The following is a 19,949-nucleotide window of genomic DNA, read 5'->3' on the forward strand; positions in this document are numbered from 1 at the left end:
ATAGTAATTCTGTCTACTTTAGAGCAAGTTTGTATGGCCTTATAATAAGCTATCAGGATTCAATAAGTAGACTTGCTAAAGAGGGAGCTCATTATGCATTTACCTCAAAAACCAAAGAAATTCCATTTCTCATCTCTTCAGAAGCAGTCTTCCAGTTTCTGCTCCACAGTGTTTTTCTTGTTCATGTTTAACAAAAAGGGGCCAATTTCTGTCTCTCCTCCTTAAAGAATGTGGATCTACAAAGTGCCAAATTCAGTCAAGAAAGCAGTAGCCGATTCAGCACCCTTCTGACAAATTCCTATGACTTCAGAAAACCAGAGGTACAGCAAATGTGGGGAATTCAAAACAAGATGGCATCAAGGAAAAAGGTTTTGTCTTCTCTTAGACAGAAGTTAATCTGAAGGGGGGAAAAATGTGGAAATTCTTCAGCTTGTCCCAACTTATTAATCCTTGCCCTATGAATCAGTATCTACTCATCACTATTTTAATGGGTTGCATATGATTGCATTTAGAGTTGTGAAGGACGAAGCACAGTACAAGATGAGATTCCATCTACTAAGGAATAATTAAAAAGTTCCTAAATCCCTGACTGTGACACTGTACAATCTGTCAGAACCACAATGCACCTATCTGCAGATTTCCCCCACACATATCTGCAGAGGCCAGCCAAAATTCTCTTTATTGCCCCTTCTCACACTTCTACCCAAATCACATCCTGCAAAGGGGATAAAAAAAAAAAAGGATCCTAGGCAAATTATAATTGATTAATCACAACTGAATAGCTTTGAAAAGTCAAGAGACTGAGCAGGGGGAAGGGCAGACAATTTGTCATTGAGGTTTCCATCTTACCGCATGACAAAATCCGCTTGATCTATTTGTTTTCCACAGCCGCTCTTTTTGAGAATCCCACCGTTTCCCACCACAGAGCATTTCTTCAGTGGCAGCTGGAAGGGTGTAGCCTAGCAACACAAAACAAGGACTGTTTTTACAGAGGAGAACACATACATCTTTGTAGCAGCTGCTCCTGGAGAACCAGGGAGCTGGCAGGGCTCAAAGTGAGGAAAGAAAACGGAGAATGAGGAGCTAGGAAAAAGTCCAGAAGTTAGCTGGTAAGTAGACAAAGGACAGTTCTTATCCCTGCTTCCTCAACCGAAATTCAAAAAAGATGCAACACAGAAGAGAATAACAGTTCTGCATAAAGAAACTGCGTAGTTACAAAGTTGTGATAAACATAATGACCAAGATACGCACTCCAAATGTGTCTTCTAGCCAAGCTGCAGAGAGAGGAAAAAAAATTACCAGGAAAAAAAACCATGAAAGTGACCTTTTACATAAAAGACAGCTCTGGACAAGAAAGGAAGGAAGAAGGAACAATGTGAGTACAAAAGGGACTCAGGAGTCACCCCGGATCCCTCCATCGTTCTTTCTCTGGGCTGGGTCACTCTAAAGCATAAAGACATTCAGAGCATCCGAGTAGCTTCATAAGTGCTCAACTCCCCAAATACAGCACAAATGAAAATCAGAAAACCATTTTAACTAAGGAGCCCTTGCCACAGCTGAGTAGGGCATTAAATTGCAAGGTCAAATTGTTATGCTATCTTATGCATCAAATGCAGTATTAAATAGGATTTGCACAGTCTTCTTTACTCCAGAGGATCTCAAAGCTACATGTGGAACACCTTCCTGTCAGCCTTGAATCATTCACCTTTAGTGGTGTTGAGGCAGTCATTTAAATAGCGCACAGTACATCAGTGTAGCCCAGCACATATTTGTATATATATATGTGTGTGTGTGTGTGTTTGTGTGTGTGTGTATATATATATATATGTATGTAAAACAGGGTCAAAGGGTGAACAGCATAGGAATTTCAAGTAGTATGATAAAGTTATAAGAATGGAATCCGTCTACAACACAGGAGTTAATATTCTCCTCATGCAAAAAAAAATTCTGCAGGAATTTTTCATTTATCAAACCTGTCAAAACCCGACTTTGCAGCAGAGACAGAAGCTACTGCCTGGGCCTCTGAGAATGCAAATGCCACAGTGACAGGATACAGCATGGCAAAACAATTATTTTCACCTGGACGACAAGTTCTAACAGTGGCAGCACTCATTGTCACTTAAATGTACAGAGCAACGTCTAACACTGCATAATGTATTCACTAGGCATTACAACAGTGTACATAGCATAGAAAACAGATCCAGTGCTACAGCACAAACTCTGCGTTTGTTGGTATTCATTTTTACTTTATCTTCTCCCTTAGATGTATTTGTTTCACCATCTATTCTCAGCAAATTAAATTCCATTCAGCTAATATAAAAACATAACCTGCTATCTAATAAAATAAATTGAAGCATTTTGCATATCCTAATTCTGGATTAATATATGCTAGAGTAGAAAAATCAATTCCAGTTTACTGAGGCCCAGCCACTGTTGGGAACCCAGGGACAGCACAGCAGAGCAATACTAAGTATGCAACTGCATTCTGATTCTGCATCCACCTTCCCAAGAACATTTTTTAATTTACCCAGTTATTGAACGAGCAGCATATCTTGAAATTCAAAGGACTTTTCATTGCTGAGGTGACCCTGACTAAATGAAAGCTCACAGGTTCAGTACAGGGAGTAGGGTAGGGATGGAGGAAATTTAGAAGTGGTAAGGTTTCATAAATAACATGACCATTCTTATTCAAGATATGTCAGAGCTCTTCCAAGACAGCCAGTTATGCAAAGACAAGGCTGTGACAGATAAATCACAAAGGCAGCCATTAACTTAAGAGCCGTGGTAACTCTGTCACATAATTTCTGTGACTTCAATACATGTTGAATTTCTCTATACCCCCAAAACAAACATTAAGGAGTTACTAAATGCTTCAAAATTCTGAGTTGCAAACAGCCCTTGATATTGCTTGAGATGAATTTCTGTCCTTCAAAGGAGGCTTATATCCTGTTATGTTCAAAGATGATTATACTACTTATCATTTGCATATATACTTTCATTTCCAAGAGAGCATGAATCTTTGAAACTCCTGCCTTTCAGAGAGCCCAAGAGACAGATGAACAAGATCAGAGCTGCAAGGATGATTTGAGGGAGCTAAAGGGAGGAAGAAGTGGCAAATAAAACCACCACTGTGGCCTAACCTGTGAAGAAAACCACTCATATACAGAAAGAAAACCAAGCTGAATGCAGTTCTCTGTGAAAAGCCACCCCTCCCTCAAAAGCCCACAGAAGCTTTTGCCTCCCCCAACAAAGTAATGAAAATTCTGGACATGACATAGACAGTTTGCATGCCATTGTTTAGCTTAAAACATTCAAGAGATTCAGCTTCCAGAAGGCTATAGTTATAAACTCAAGGCAGACATTAAGTGTCCCTGATGCTTGGAGGCATTTCAGCTGCTTTTTCCCTTAATGAAGAGGAATTGCTTAGCATGCTCTGGGAGAAACATGTATTTTTTTAACATTGCACATGACTGTTCTTCACTCATTCAGGTTACAAACCAGCATATTGCTCAAACTGCAGGGGCATTTCAGGAACTCTGTTCTCAGTCCATTTGTACAAGCTGTCCAGTCATACGCAAATCATACAGTTCAAGTGTTGCCTATGAGCTGCTATGAAACACGCGGCTCCTCTGTCTCTCTGCAAAAGGCAAAGAAAAAGCAGCAGACTCCTGGGCTTTGAAACTGTTAGGAATCATAATCCTGTGATGCAGTTAGCAGCTGCAGAGTTAACCCACTGCAGGATCTCCAAAGGAGACTCACAGGACAGATAGCACAGATAAAGGATCTTCAAAGCTAAAGGGCTGTGGGTTTCATTCTGTGACTTTCCATAAGCATTCAGCTCATTCCTTCCTTTGAGCTGACCAAAATATAAAGTGCAAACATCTTAAGCAAAATTGCAAGGTAATTAACCATATGGAAGCTCCAGCCCTAACGTGCAGTTGAATCACTAGACCTGTTAATACCTTTCCACACCACTATTTGGCTTTCAAGAGGTTTCTATGCATCCACTTGTTCCTACCACTGGCTCACAGGGTACAAACTGTGGATTTAAGGTTGAAATTAAATAATTATCAAAACGTAGAGACATTTGTTTGGTTGTTTTGTTTCATTTCAGAGCAAAAAGCACTGAAGATGGACTCTAGTAATGATTCGTTTTCTTTCTCTACTCTCTTTCTTTCTCAACTAATCCTATGCCATCTTCATGGTGTGGGTAATCTGTCTTCAGATGTTTTGAATGTTACATTGAAGAGGTAGATCAATGCTGTAACTTAGTTGAGAATTAAACCATTTTTACATTTTTGTAAAGTAATCTTGGGCGTGACTTATAATTTCAGTAGGAGGCAATTTTCAATCAAGAATGTTACATTTTTTTAAGGTGATGGTGCTATTTGGAGAGAATTCTATACAGTAAAAACAAAATTTCTTCTGAGTTTCTATTACTAGTAAAATATGTTTCAAAGATCTAATAAAAATTTTCTCTTCCTCTTTACCTCCCACAGTGTAACTCTTTGCTAGGAAAATCATCATGTACTAGGGACCCAGCTGTCATTTATGCTAAATACTCACAAAAAGCTCAGTTGCTATTCTCCTTTAAATTGTAAACTGGCCTGATAAATGCTTGCTTTGGATTGTAAAGTTGTAATAAAAGCATTTCCATTTATATTAGCTTTCTGAATCTGCGTTGTTTTTATTGTCAAGAAATTTGTTATTTTCCTCATTGATTAAATTTTAATGATTTCTGTGGGGGGACTAGAAAAATCAGCATAACATCAGTTTATCCAGTGTAACTGAGAGAATATAAAAATAAGTGACCAGTGCACATCCACCTTTAAGCAATCATTACAATAGAATTAGATAATACTATTAACTGAAAGAATAAAAAAGAAAAATAAACAAACCCTTGTATATTGCCATAAGCAGGATCAATTCCCTTAATAAGTTTTAAAACCAAAAAGAAAATAAAAAGTTTTCATAAGGTGGTTTCTGAAAGGTATCTCTTCAAACAAAAGACAGAGACAAAACCAAGAGTGAAACTCCACTGATAACCAATGAAGATGCTCTAGTTACTATTTATGTAAATGAGGTAAGAAGCTGCACATCCCCCTATGAATTCAGTGACAAATAAGCACACAAAGCAATAGATTAATAGCTCCCAATTGAATACAGAAGTAATTTAACAGAGCATCTATCCAGCAATTCACTGATTAGTTTCATCATTCATCTAAGTAAAAATAAATCATTGTCATCAGCTAAAAGAACATTACACAGTACTAATAAAATATAATTTATTTTAGATAATGGTATTCTAATTCACTTTGATTTCATTGTTACCTTGTTAATGTGTTAATTTTTACCCACTCACTGCCAAAGACAGTTAATCAGCAACCAAGTTCTTACTGGAAAAACAAAAAAATTACAGCGTTCAGCCTCTGATTTAATACTGATGATGTCAAAAACACTGAAAATACAGGGAACATAAATTACAATAAAATGGGTTTCCAAATAAGCATTATTGGATTTGGAACAAGATGCCGTGTTTCACTGTTCCCTTTGAGAAGACAGCAGGCTGAAGAAAAAGGCCTAGTTCTCCTAATTCTTCTAAGGAGTCAACAAAATTGCAAGAGTCAACAATGTGGGAATGGAATGTTGTTTCTGCATTTGATATTAAAAAGAGCAATTGGTTTGAAGAAGTAGAACATTATGCATTTGTATTCTGTAACTTATTCTTAGAAATAGTTGATCTAAGAAGTAAAATACTATATACGTTAGCTGCATGTTTTAGAAACATTATTACTGAATTACGTGATTAATTCTCTCTTGCAAAACTGTAATAGTTGTTAAATGTTCCAAACAATGCGAGTATAGTGTTAGGGATTAGAAAACATATTGTAGAGTTGTTCTGTTAGGATAAGAAACTCCCAGCAAAAGAAAAATAGATTTAGCAAACATCAAAGAAGTTAGGGCCTCTACACAAGGCTGAAATGTCTCACTCTGTGAAAAGGTTGGGATGTGACAGACAGGCACCAAGATACTCCCCTGTTTTTCTCCCGAGCTTATCTTTGTGGAAAGAAGGACAAGCAGATATTCGCAAAATAACAATCAGGTGTGGAATAAGTTAATTAACTACAGATTTACGCTCGTGCAGCAAAAAATTTATGTTTGTCCAGTGTTTCCATATTTAGTGAAGCATCAAGAAGATTGTGAACCTAAAGTACTCAGCCAATGAGGAAGACGGGAGAAAGAGATAAACTTCAGGGAATAGAGAATAAAAGATGTAACTCTGTTTTCTGGAGGTTCTCCTGCTTGCAGGAGGTCCGCCATTGTAATTGCAAATAAAATCTGCTTTAACAGAGATACAGTCCTAGAAAATTACTTGGATATTTCCAACAACAAAAAGCCAAATTGGGTCCGGACTATTCTTTTCATCCTTTTGCATAAGGAAGCAGCTGACACTTTAAAGGAAGCCTATACTTGTCTTAACCACAGGTAACATGGCATTGTTTTTTGCGCTGTTGGACACAGTGGGATGGAAAACACTCCTTCTTCCTTGCTTTATTGTTTACAAATCATCTTTGTATGGCAGGCTTTTTGTTCCTCCAGTGGAGCTGTCAACCAGGGAGACATGAAGGCTCGACAGCAGCTGGCTCCAAAACCATCAACGTCACTCACACAGGGACAGTGTGTCCTCTGTAGGAGAACGCAGAGGGCGGTTGCAGCTCCTCATGTTTCAGCTGTCTCTCTCAGCCCAAATGCTGCAGTCTCAAGTGAGCTGGATGGGTGCCAGCCCAGAGTAAGAGGCAATTACTGATACCTGTCTTGCAGATGTGACTGTGTTAGGAGGAGCTACTCCTCCAAAAGCAAAGAGGGCTTCGGCGCATCCCGACAGTGTGCCACTGCTGACATTCTTTTCATCCCTGAAAAGTAATTGATATTTTCTTAGGAAAATAACTGTTTTCACCCCAAAAAAAAAACACTTAGAGCCTAGGTTTGACATGAGGGAAGGCCTGAGGGTGGCTGCAGCTCCTCACAGGGAGCAGAGGGGCAGCGCTGAGCTCTGCTCTGTGTGACAGCGACAGGGCCCAAGGGAACGGCTTGGAGCTGTGTCAGGGGAGGGGCAGCTGGGGTTAGGGACGGGGTCGGCACCACAGGGCGGTGGGCATGGAACGGGCTGCCCAGGGCAGTGGGCACGGCCCCAAGTGCTGGAGTTCAAGGAGCCTTTGAACAGCGCTCTCAGACATAGGGTTTGGATTTTGGGTGGTCCTGCATGCAGCCAGGAGTTGGACTCAGTGGTCTCTGAGAGTTCATTCCAACTTGGGGTGTTTTATGATGCTATAATAGGTCTCATGTAGTAGTAATTCATAGCTTTCAACATTTTCTATCATACCCCTATTTCAGCTTGGCCTTTCTGTTTATACTTACTGATTGAAATAACTGCGCAAAGTTTGAAATGCGTCCAACAGTCTAACAATAATTTAGAAGTTATTTTTGTGTGGAGAAATAAGAAAAATGAGTTAGAATGGGCTTATGTGTGCTGGAAAGGCAGAAAATCTTTTCTCATAAATCTTGAGAGAATGTTGGGGGCTAAAAGATGCATAGATTTTAAGAAACTACAGTGACACATTATTGGTAGATTTACTGAATGCTGTGTAATTCATAAATTGTTTTGCATTCATGCAAAGGTCTATCACAAAAGCTGTGAAACCATGTACATCTATATTTTGCATGTGAAAAATGTCAAAATCACAATTAAAGTCTCCACTAAGACTTTTAAAAAATGTGTTAGCTACAACTTGAAAGAATTCTCTATACTCTCTGAATAGGAGAAATGTTAAGCAAGAAGCAAACAAAAAATTTTGCCTTTAAGGTAACACTGTTACAAAACAGAGGGTTAGGAACAAGCATAGTTCATAGATTCATATCACAGAGTGGCCTAGGATGAAAAGGACCACAAAGATCATCTAGTTTCAACCCCCCTGCTATGTGCAGGGTTGCCAACCACCAGACCAGGCTGCCCAGAGCCACATCCAGCCCTGGCTTTGAATGCCTCCAGGGGATTGGGGGCATCCACAACCTCCTTGGGCAACCCTGTTCCCAGTGCGTCACCACTCTGTGTGAAAAACTTCCTCCTAATATCTAACCTAAACCTCCCCTGTCTCATTTTAAAACCATTCCCCTTGTCCTATCACTATCTACCCATGTTGATAGCGATAGGACCCATAGTTAACTATGTGTGCAACAGATCAAAACGAAACTCCTGCCAGAATCAGCTATGTACTTAACATACTAACCTTTTGTGTATGCTAATTATGAACAGTACTAGATTAGCTGAGCATGCTTTTTAAAGCACTGGACTCAGATACTAACAAATCCCAATATCTGACCACAAAGAAATTACTACAAGAAACTGTGACAGTGACTATAAAATCCCTCTAGGAGATGGGAAAGGAATTTCAAGATGAACCTCCAGTTGTTTTTTCCTTTTTTTTAATAGTTTCATTGCTCCCCAGAGGTGCTGCTAAGTAACAAATGTTGAAATCTGAAGCTCACTGCCCATACAAAACAGAAATGGTCCAGGCAGAGCAAACTTCTCTGTAACATCATTCAAGAACATCTCAGCTATCACAGCAGTCGTTGTTGAATTAGAATTAAACACTGAATTTTATATAAACTTGTGCCGTTCTCAAATATATGTTTCTGAGTATATGATTTTTCATGAGATTAATATTTTGTTATGCATTTATATGGGATCATGCAATGACAAAATGTCACTTAGACTTAGTATTGCTCTACTGCAGCAGGAAAACCTCTTACATTCAAAAGGATACATGAAATATTAACAGGAGAGCAATCACAAAGAAGAGAACACTTTGCAGCATACCTACATATTCATAAAAAACATGGAATACCAGTAACTAGCTGGTAGTCACTTTTAGTCCAGGCTGCACTTAGCAAGAACTTCAAAATGGTATGTTCTGTAATAGCTTTGCACCCAGTATGAAGTCGCTGCAAGTACTCACTTGCAGTGGATTATAAGAACTCTTCAAATTGCTACCACAGCATTTAATTTTTTCAAACCAGCCTTCATACAGCCAGGATAGCACAATGTGGGGATTATGGAAAAAAATACATTTGGAAATTGTAGCAGTTTCATTTAAAAAACAGACTTCCAGGGCTATATCATAAACAGTATTTTAAATGGCAAATGCTCCAGAAAAGTGAAAGGAGAGCTTCTATTCTGTGTGACTTATAAGGCAAGAATACATTAATGAGTGGGAAAATTTGAGAGTTCTGGAAGACTTCTGGATCTAAGCTTTACAACCTGTAACTCACTGGAACCCCCAAACTTTGAATCAAAAATGAGAAAGAGGAAATATTTTTTCATGATTAATTTGAAAAATGAACTCAACCTACTGGAGTTGAGTCGATTCTCTTACTCTGAAAGATGTTATAGTTTCCAGCATTTCTACAACTGGAAGATCTCACAAAAGACTTAAGCTACCTTCTGTATAGCTGCATTTAGATTCTCCTTGAAGAAACCAAGTCCTAAGTAAAGAGTAGAAAAGGAAAGATTAAAGTACAAAATCAGCTTGACCAGTATCTGTAAATAATTGTCTATGCTGGCTTCCCTAGACACGTTCCCATACACTTGAATAACTCAATTTTTTATTTTTTTTAATCTTATATGATAATAAGGATAAAATTAAACTAATAGGCGGAATCAATAAGCTCTGCATGCAACCACAGGAACAGTTAGCAATACTTTTCTTTTACCTGAACATCTGACAACATCAGATTCCATGCTGAGCTTAGAGGAAAACATCATCCATCATATGGAATTCTCAAGCTTGCTCTGCTTTGCCTCAAAAGTTATGCACACAACAATCTTGCAGTTAGAATTCAAGACTCAGTATTGTAAACTCACACTGTACAGCATTTACATATGGGACTACAATTTGTCTTCTGGTTCACTGGCATACTATGGCAGAAAAACATTCAAACATACCAGGTATTCCAGTGGTTACTTAACGTTACACAATGCTGAATTTTTATCAGCAAGCATTTGTCTGGGATTTAGAGACCTAACTTTCAGACACAGTTTTTGAAGGATTTGCCTGTCCGCAACTTTTCCTGTTTCTTCTTAATCTACTCTAAATTTAAGCACATGAGAAAAACTAAAGAATTTCAAATGCTGTGTGCCAGAGCTACATTGCTACAGCACTTCTATGCTCAAACCAAAGGTACATTTAAGTATTTTTGAAGTTTTGAGTAGATATTTCATGGAAGCAAGGATATTTCATCATCACTCGAGGACAAAACTACTTTTTTAATGTTATGCATGTCTGGTAGACAACAAGAGTAGCTGTAATGTGATTTGAATGAGTTCTTCTAAAGCCCAAATAAAATGCAGCAGAAACTTTTAAAATTAATCTCCTGGACTACAGTCTGCCATTTTCTGGCCAAGGAAGTTTTGTATTTAGACATACATTTTATCTTTCTGAGCTTAAGTTTTTGGTAATGAACTATAATATTCTAGTTACATATCTAGTTAACTATAATATCTAGTTACATATGATTGCCCAGTGACAATGTCCTCCAAATGTAATTTCTCCCCCAGTACTTTCACAATGGAAGAACAGTAACAAGCCAAAATGACACAGTGTAGGGAAAATCACAGAGTATCCGCTTTCTTATAGCTGGTGCAGGAAAGACTAGAAACTGTACTCACATTTTGAATTATTCTCTTGTGAGAGTGTGGGATAACAGGCAGTCAAGTATAGAAAAATATCTTGAAATTGTGAAAGCCTGAATGCCTGATCAGTAAGGGATATTACTCACTTATTATCCTGAAACAACGAAGGTTCTCACAGTGCTATTTCATACATATGCTGCCACTATGCGGACAGGCTAAGAGAGTTGAGGTTGTTCAGCCTGGAGAAGAAAAGATTCCAGGGAGACCTGAGAGCAGCCTTTCAGTATCTAAAGAGGGGCTATAAGAAAGAAGGGGACGGACTCTTTAGCAGGGTCTGTTGTGATAGGACGAGGGGAAATGGTTTCAAATCACAAGAGAAGAGATTTAGATTGGATATAAGAAAACTGTGTGGTTTTTTTTATGATAAGGGTAGTGAAGTATTGGAAAAGGTTGCCCAGAGAGGAAGTGGATACCCCACTCCTGGAGACATTCAAAGTCAGGCTGGACAGGGTTCTGAGCAACCTGGTCTAGCTGTAGGAGTCCCTGTTCACTGCAGGGGATTTGGACTAGATGGTCCTTAAGGGTCCCTTCCACTACAAACAGCTCTGTGTTCCTATGATTTTATTGCCAAGACCAGTCCACAGTCAAACACAAAGTTCCTAGGCATTTTAAGATCAATCGAACTCCACAGAATTTATAGAGGATAAATGTTTTTGCAATAGCATGAGTAGAATATAAATAATTGTGAAATATAGTAATAGCCTGTGTTGAACGTGAATGGGGATAGGAAAGAGAGCAAGCAGAAGGACTCTGAAGATGATGTCAAAAAATCTGCATATCTGTGTCTGATTTACTAAAAAGCATATTCAGCTACAGAAACGAAAAAGTTCTTTAAATCTTACTAGTAGCATACAGTGCACATAGTAAGGCGTGTTTCATGAAAAATATCAAGGGCTTCCAATTCTACTGTGTATGAAAGACAGTAACACTTAAGCAAATGAATAGCTCTCTGAACGCCTGAGAGCTCTCTGATCCCATTGATATGAATAAGGATCTGCTGCAAAAGAAATCAATTTAACTTCTATAGGCACCAAAAAATGGATTTAGTCATCAAATGATCGAATATAAAAATTTGAAACTTTCGGCTTTTGTTTCTTAGGATATCTTAAAAGCAGCATACTTCCACTTAGCTAGTATAGTAAACTAATTTCTAAAAGGAAAAGATCTGATCTGAAAAAAAAAAAAGATTCTTGCCTTTGCTTTACCTCTAACTAGTTCTAAAGAATCAATGACATCTATTGAGAATCGCTAATTAAAAAGACATCAAAGTCAGCCAGCAAGGACTGATCTCTCTAGGAAATTTGCAATTAGAGGATGAGTGGAATTTAAACACTGAGTTTGGTTTTTGGGAATTACTGTTGACTTTCTTTAATAATTCTTCTAGATAATTTTTTCTCTTCTCCATTAATGAGAAAAATTAAGCCTCTTAAGAAAGTTTCACTTTCATCTATCTATATGAAGTTTCACTTTCAACTATAGATTTTAAATCTCACATAGCACTCAGTCAAATCAAATACATAAAATACACAAGGAAATGAGAAACAGCTTGAAGTATAACTAGATGTGCCTTGCTCCAAGAAACTGTTACATTCAGCCAGGTTAGAAGCCTGCAATAATATCTATCTTATGTCTTTAGCTTGTTCTTCATCCACATACATATCTAGATGGCATGCATGCTGCCTCATAACATAACTAACACAAGAAAAGGTAACCTATGAGCTGAAAATGAATAACAGTATTCTTGGATAAAATTCTTGATAAAATCCAGAAGAAAAAAGAACTGAATATAAAGCAAGGATCTTCATCCAGAATACTGTCCTTCTTTCAGTCAGTCACTCTGCAGAATTGTAGAACCAAGGTTAATATAACCTTTCTGAGAAGTGAAAAAGACAGATAGCAAAACAGTAGGATTTACATATAATGAGCAGCTACCAATTTTTTTCTAAGAAAGTATTTAGAAGTTATGAAAGAAGAGGTTTAGAAGTCCAGAAAGGCAGAAGGAAAAGCCATCATGATTATTAAAAAAATGCGGTTTCCATAGTATGTTTTATTTTTCCAGTAATGAAAATACATCTTGAAAATGAACAGTATCACATACAGGCAGCCATGAGTCTCTCTTGTTTGAACTTCTTTGAATAACTTATTACTGTATCAACAATAAAATACTTAACAATATAAGATTAAAATGGGGGATAGTATCATTTCACTATGTAACAGAGTTGATTCCTCAGACAACAAACAGAATTTATTATTTGTTGCAAACCGATTGAAAAGGAAGTTTGAAAATAGCTCCTCTACTGAGATAACAGCAAAACAAGGGTCTTGACTTCAGGGACCAAAACCAACCTAAAACTAAAATCTCAGTAGTGCAGTTTACTTATCAGGATCTGAAAAGTGGAAGTCCACTTAATTTGTGCATAGTAAGGCAACTGCATGCCTATGAGAAAGGCACTTCAGAACAAAATGAATTTCAGCTTCTGAGACACCTTTTTTCATCTGCTTTGTGCTTCCCTTGGGTTAAGCATCATACATTAATTCAGGCTGGGAGTGACATCAGGTAATCTAGTCCAATTTCCTGCTCCAGGAAATGCTCAATACATGCTGTTTCTCACGTGCTTCAGTTTCTGTATCAGTTCAGTGGTTTTAAACAATAACCTGTATGATTGTTTAGCTGGTAGCATCTATCCTGGAGCATTTTGAGGTGCAGCAGGACAGGGGCTGACCAAAGGGGCCAGTCTAAGTCTCTGCCCACCTGTGCCGGCATGTCATGACCCTGGTCAGCTTCGGATCCACAAGTGCCATGGTGGAATGGGGCTCTTCTAGAAGTAATTTTTTGACTGATATGAACTAACAGAGCCCCCTCCAAGGCTCACAGTGTCCCACCAGAAGCACACAGAGCCCTTGCGCCCCCCCACCTCCCAAGTTGGCTGTGGTTATGCCTGTTTGTATCATGGAAGGTGCTGTTTCTGAGGTCTGGTTTTCACTTGAATAAAAGTAATAAGGAACCACGGGCCTCTCTGAGACAGCACTTAATACTTCTTCATACCTTGATACTTACTCTTCATTCAGTTTGGTCATTAGAAATGTCTTACAGGTACACAAGCAAATACTGAGTGGATAAATTCAAAAAATGATGTACTGTTCCCTGTCAGAGGTTACAATTTGGAAAAGCCAATGTCACAAGTTTTAAGAAGCTGTAAATCTATTCTGCCAGCTAAATGCTACAGAAATGCTACATAAAATGCTATAGAAATCAGACTAGCAAATAAAGCATCATAATGCTTTTTTTCTTTTCTTTTTTTTCCAAAACATGCTGTCAGAACCAATGAATAATTTTTCAAGCATCCTATTAAACTAAAATGAATTCATTTTTCACTAACATCTATTCTCAAACCAAAAGCAATTCAAAGGTAATCTAGTGATAATCAAGATGACTCACTCTGCAGGAAGCAATTAACAGAACAAGAATGCACTGGTTTGATCACTCCCTGTGTGCTAAGCATCACACACCAGCAAACTTCTCAAAGATTTTCCTTCCACTTAGTTCCTGGTACCTATTTCAGGCCTTCTCAGATACTAGCCTAGGGTGAGAAGTTTCCTTCCAGTAAACCTTTCAGCTTCATCACTCAGAAGAAGAGAGATCAGAGTTAGGAGTTTTATCACTTAAGAACATTTAAGTCCTCCTTAGGGACAAGAGGTCGTTAATCAGCCCTGTGCTGAATCTCCTCTCACACCTGGCAGTGTATAACATGAACATGCAGTATGACAGACACCTGTAACTGCCATGCAGCATTTTTAAACACACACCCTTGCCACATATGTTTCTCTGGGCAAGAAAACCCGTCCACTCTCCTCTTACACTCATTGTATTTCTTCAGTTTTCATCCCTTCACAAAGATAAAAGTCCTACAAGGACTGTCACGGTCTTCCACCCTTTGAGAACTCATCTGATTTTGACACTTCTCAAACTTAATCTTCTAAATTCTCCCTTAGCTTTCTTTATTCACATGGGAAGTCTCATGGCAAGAGACAGCAAAGCTGTTGGCTTTTCATAAGACATATCGTTTCATCTCCCCACAATATCTGTAAGCTTGTTTTTACATATCTTACAGTCAATTCAAGAGAGATATTTGAGAAGCGTTGCTCTCCACTCATGTCTGAATAGCCTATAAAATGCAGGCTCAGAAAAAAAATTATAAAATGACATTGCAAATGTTGTACATTATATTCTCTTCCAATAATTTTCAGCTAAAAATGTCACATTTGAAAAAATAAAAAAAGAAAAAAAATAAAAAGATGTTTTTTCTCTAGGGGTACAGTGTCTGAAAATGTGACCTGTAATTAGAAAATCAGATCCCATTGTTGTTTTTGAATTTTTTTTCTCTTTTTGTATTTTCACTATTGTTATGTTCCATGCAGAGCAAGAACACAAGTGGACCACTTCAATCTCTAATTTTTTTGTGTCAATCTCCACACAATGTCACACATGATATTTGGAAACAAAAGACTGTTAGACCATTCGATTGAAGCAACCACATTAATAGCAACATGTTGTTGATTTTTTTCCACTAAATAAAAATGCAGTGATTTCAGAATATGAAGAGAACAACTAGCATCACTTTTCTACTGCTCATTACATTTTCATGCCCCTCACCAATTATCTGCAGTATTTTCACCAGGAAGAAATTGGACTGTGCTTGTCTATAGCCTACACTGTTTCATTTTTTAATTCAGATTCTACTTTGCCTTAATGAAAATGGCACATTTTCAGCTATTCACCTTCACTGTCTCTACCACCAAGCTAGACGAACTGGTCTAGTATATGAAAGACACCCATGTAGAGCTTTTTCCTCTGGTGCATCTTCTTGGTACATAGTCAAAAGCTATGGTTGATTTAACTTTGCATACCCACCTGCAGAATGACACTAGCTGCCAAAACTTAACAGGCCAGCGCAAAAGAACAACTGGGCATAGAGGCCATGGTGCTAACAACTTATGACCACATATTGGAATAATAGTGGCCGTTATCATAATCCAGCTCATAAACTGTAGATAAAGGCCATGTTTCTGACCATGGTCTCATGCTGACAAAGGGAAAGATAGTGGTCCTTCCTGAGCTGGAGTGAAACACCTGGCAACTCTGATGATAGAAAAGTTGAGCTGGAAATAAAGACAACGGTCCAGCATAAAACAAACTCCTTTACATCCTTGGAATGTCTAGCACAGTAAAAGCACTAGATAGAACTGCCCAGAGAATCTAATAATGGGGATCAGTTTTACTATAGCGAAGTTCAGAAACAGTATTTTATTTCCTTTGAAAATTACATTGTTTTATTCAGAATTAAATATCATAGTGAAACTTTACCAGAATGACAGAGCTTCGTTTAATTTTTGGATGATAATTTCTCAAGGCTGTGAAATTTCTAATATCTCATAAATTAAATCAGGATTCAGCTGAAAAAGTTAATGGATATGAATGAATTAATGGCCTATAATTTTCGTTCACAGTGAAGTCTAGTTGCACAGCTTCCATTTCAGCAGCAGAAATTTTCACTAGAGTTTCAAGTCTGAACAATGTATCTGTAGATACAGCAGACTGACAGATGCTGCACTTTGAGTATTACGGGGAAATGAGTAGAAGGCTCTTTTAAGGCTTGATGCTTAAGGTAAACTACCGATGGTTAGAATTCAAAATGGGTCTCTCATATCAAGTTTGAAAAAGCCGTGGGTCACAGGCTACAGTATTTTGTTTACATCACTTCTCACACTCCAACTTAAAATTCGGACATCCAAATTCCATACATCAAATAAATGCTACAGCTCCACTGAACTTGCAACAATTGATATGTAACAGGACAACACAGAGCTAAGAACTCATTTCATACCCACAGATTTCTCCTACAATGGAACAAGAAGAAAGCCCATACGTTTCAGGACAGGAGCCATACTCTGTCACATCATCTAGGGGCAGAGAGGGAACCTCAGATTTCTGAAGCCTCAGACACCATGAATGAGACTCGTGTATCCATCCTTTTCTGTGCCACATTTCCCCACCACGGTGCCATCCATATACAAGCTAGTCATCTTCTCTTCCTTTAGAATTTTTCATCCTTAGAGCATTTTTCTGATAAGAACACAGTGTTAAAGATTAAGAGGGGAAAAAAAAATGGAGATTTAGGTTTTGGTGGAGGCTTATAGGTTAATATAAGGGAAAGATCTCTAATGCAAAAGCTCGCACCTTAGTTAGCAAAGATAATAAGGATCTACAATTCTTAATCAGAAGCACGCAAACGTAGAGAGAAATATCAAGCCATAACATGAACAGTTTTCAGAAGAGATCTCCTTAGCAGACACAATAATGTCAGTTACTTCCAACGTACTGAATGATGTAATTTTATATGAATATATATCCCACATACACTTATAAGGAGAGTATAACGACAAAAATGCAATTATAGACTATTTTGTCTGGGGATAAGCAGTGAATGGGGGAAATTATGATGAATCAAGCCAAAACAACAAACAAAAATTAATGAAAAAAATATTGCAATGATTTTTCAATAAACACAACAGATGAGTGAGTTCTCTCTGTTGACCCAGCGGATGAGGTAATATCCTACACACAGCTGATCATACACCCAAGAGATTCTGACTTTCACTATCTCTAAACCCTGATGTAATTCATATCCAGTTACACAGCCACTGTAGTGCTTTAAAAAAGCTAAATCACAAGAGTAAAGAAGCTCAGTCAATTAGTAGCTCAAGCAGCCATGGAGGTAGAAACAGAAGTTAAAATATTTTCTCCTTAAAATATATATTTTTCTACAGTGAACTTTATGTTTAGGATAATAGCTCACATTTCTCAGTATTCTGTCTGCAACCTGGATGTGTGTTACATTTTATTTGTGTTTTGATTTTTCATGCATTTGAACGATAAAGTACTATATTTCATACGCCTCATCTGCACGGTAGATGAAGGTAGCAAACTTTCTAAAAATCAATGTTTTAAACTATAGTGACATATTCTGGTATCACACAATTTGACAGGCAAAGCCAGCAGTTCTATTCCCACATTCATACTGTCAGGGATGGTAGAAATAAGATCTAGACTTTCGGACTCAGCAATTAGTGACTGGAACTGACATCTGGGGGTTTGATAAAGGAGAAGTTTCTAATTTAGAAACAAAGACTGTGCTGCTGTACAGCAGATGCACCCTCATGGCACTAAACCTGCTGCAATGGAAACACTGCTGTTGTGCAAGGCTGAGGAATCATTCGATGCAACCCTGCAGCTGGAGTTACTCAGGAGGTCAGGATGGGTTAAAGGCTTCCTTTGCAGTGTTGTTGTACTGCAGATAATAACACACAGCACTTTGCACCTGTAGGTGTCAAAATATCTGAAGAAAGATGTTAAGCAGGCGTGGCTGATATAGAATAATAGTTACCACACATAGGCTTAGGATCTAGTCTGCAAGAACTCTTTTCACAGCACTTCAAGCACAAGCAATGGGAGCTCCACACCACAAAGAACCTATAGGCTGCAATACAGCCTCTACTGAAACTGATTTATTTTCTGTTCCTCTCTTCAAATTAGAGTTCCTAGTCTCCATTGAAATGAAAACACCACAAATAATTCCCTCCAAGTCCCAAAGGTGCAGGAAGAATATCAATGCACAGCATAAATTGCTCTTAACACACAGCCAAAGTAAAAAATCATTTTTACTCAGCTCATCATTTTTGCAGAGACAGCCTTTTTTCTCCCTTGACTAAATAGCTAGACATCTGTTGAAGGAAAAACATACAGATATGGCAATCAAAAGACAAAGTTAAAGTAAAAAACCATGTTTTCTAAATTGACTCCTTCTGACAGGAACTTGGAGTGCAGTGCCAGTAAATGGTAGTTAGACATATGTTAGTGAAATGAAAAAGGCCCTAAAAGCATAATTTCAGAGAAAATGCTCTTAGAAAGAGAACTTTCATGAACTGTGGCAGAAAGGCTACTCATCAAAGCCACACACAGATCTGTCACATTTTTGCAAGTTATACTGTACTTAGCTTCCATGGAAGTAAAGCAGTAAATGGGATGTCAGCCAATTTTCTAGAAGATGGAAGAAACTTCTTAGCTTTACAGGTAAAAGTGCTGTTAAGTGACTGATCAAAATGGGAATGCTATACATCTTAGATTTTCTGTGTTTACTCACACTTTAAACAGATTTCAAAAACGGTCCATATCTCACCTACCAATGAGATATTTAACAAAATAATTTCATATGGTTTATCAAAATTTCATCTGCTGAACATTAAAATAGTATCAAAACCATTTAAAATAAACACAAACAAATTTCATCATAATACATTGACTGAAAAGAGCCATAACTGTTCAGGTTAACTGTGAACTAAAAAATATCAAAAGCTATATAAAAGCAAATGGAGAGAATAAAAGAAGAAACTGTAATGTACCTATCTTCTTAAATAATGGGTTGAGGAAAAAGGCTAACAAGAGGGGACGGACGCTGAATATTCAGGCAGGTAAGATAAACATAAAGAAGTGGAATGCCATAGCAGAGAACTTCTCACTGAAGGAAAAAAAAATAATCACAAAATAAATATTAGCAACAAGATTCTCATAATGGAAAAATAAAATAAGGAAAACTATAATTCAGCTGAAGCTAGAGAAATGCCAACTAATCAAAAGCCTTCACTGCACATATACTCATTTTGCAGAATCATCATTTTCCCTTTAATTGCCTACGATAACTACTCTGCTTGATTATCTTTGCGCTGCTTGATGAAATTCAGAAACTGGCCAGTTAAATTTCAGAAGTTACTTCATCAAGCAAAGGAGATGAGCTTAAACTCCACCAAAGTGGAAGGAGATAAAGAGTCCTCTTTAATCATTGAGTTGTATTGGAAAAGATTGGTAGCTCTGCGGCTTAGATCAGGTGAATTAAGAATGTACCAACATTAAAAGGGATTGAAAACATCTATGAATTGTGCATCATTCCCTTTGGACATGGAAAACTGGACAGAAAACTGATATTATATATATATATGCATTAAACTGGAATTATTTAGTAGATTTTACTAATCACTTTAGAAAAACATGTTTCCACATTCAGAAAATGGAGAACATAAAATCTGTACTGTGGGATCTGCAGAGAAAGTATGCAAGAGCTAAGCTTATCTTGCTTTGATTAAA

At 37.7% G+C, this 19,949-nt stretch overlaps 1 protein-coding gene and 1 long non-coding RNA gene across 2 annotated transcripts in view; one reads left to right on the plus strand and one right to left on the minus strand.

Annotated features, from left to right (window-relative positions):
• Nucleotides 1-19,949, minus strand: part of ST8SIA1 (ST8 alpha-N-acetyl-neuraminide alpha-2,8-sialyltransferase 1) — a 144,946-nt gene that overhangs the window by 65,220 nt on the left and 59,777 nt on the right. The window contains exon 4 of the mRNA XM_019611649.2: nt 850-959. Coding sequence (XP_019467194.2) covers nt 850-959 — 110 coding nt within the window. The remainder of the gene's footprint in view (nt 1-849; nt 960-19,949) is intronic.
• On the plus strand, nt 966-4,205 carry LOC109368462. The gene is made up of 3 exons (XR_002116526.1): nt 966-1,109; nt 1,270-1,375; nt 3,040-4,205. It is a non-coding gene; the product is annotated as an uncharacterized LOC109368462 (long non-coding RNA).

Source organism: Meleagris gallopavo, chromosome 1 (assembly GCF_000146605.3).
Source record: "Meleagris gallopavo isolate NT-WF06-2002-E0010 breed Aviagen turkey brand Nicholas breeding stock chromosome 1, Turkey_5.1, whole genome shotgun sequence".
Classification (NCBI taxonomy): domain Eukaryota; kingdom Metazoa; phylum Chordata; class Aves; order Galliformes; family Phasianidae; genus Meleagris; species Meleagris gallopavo.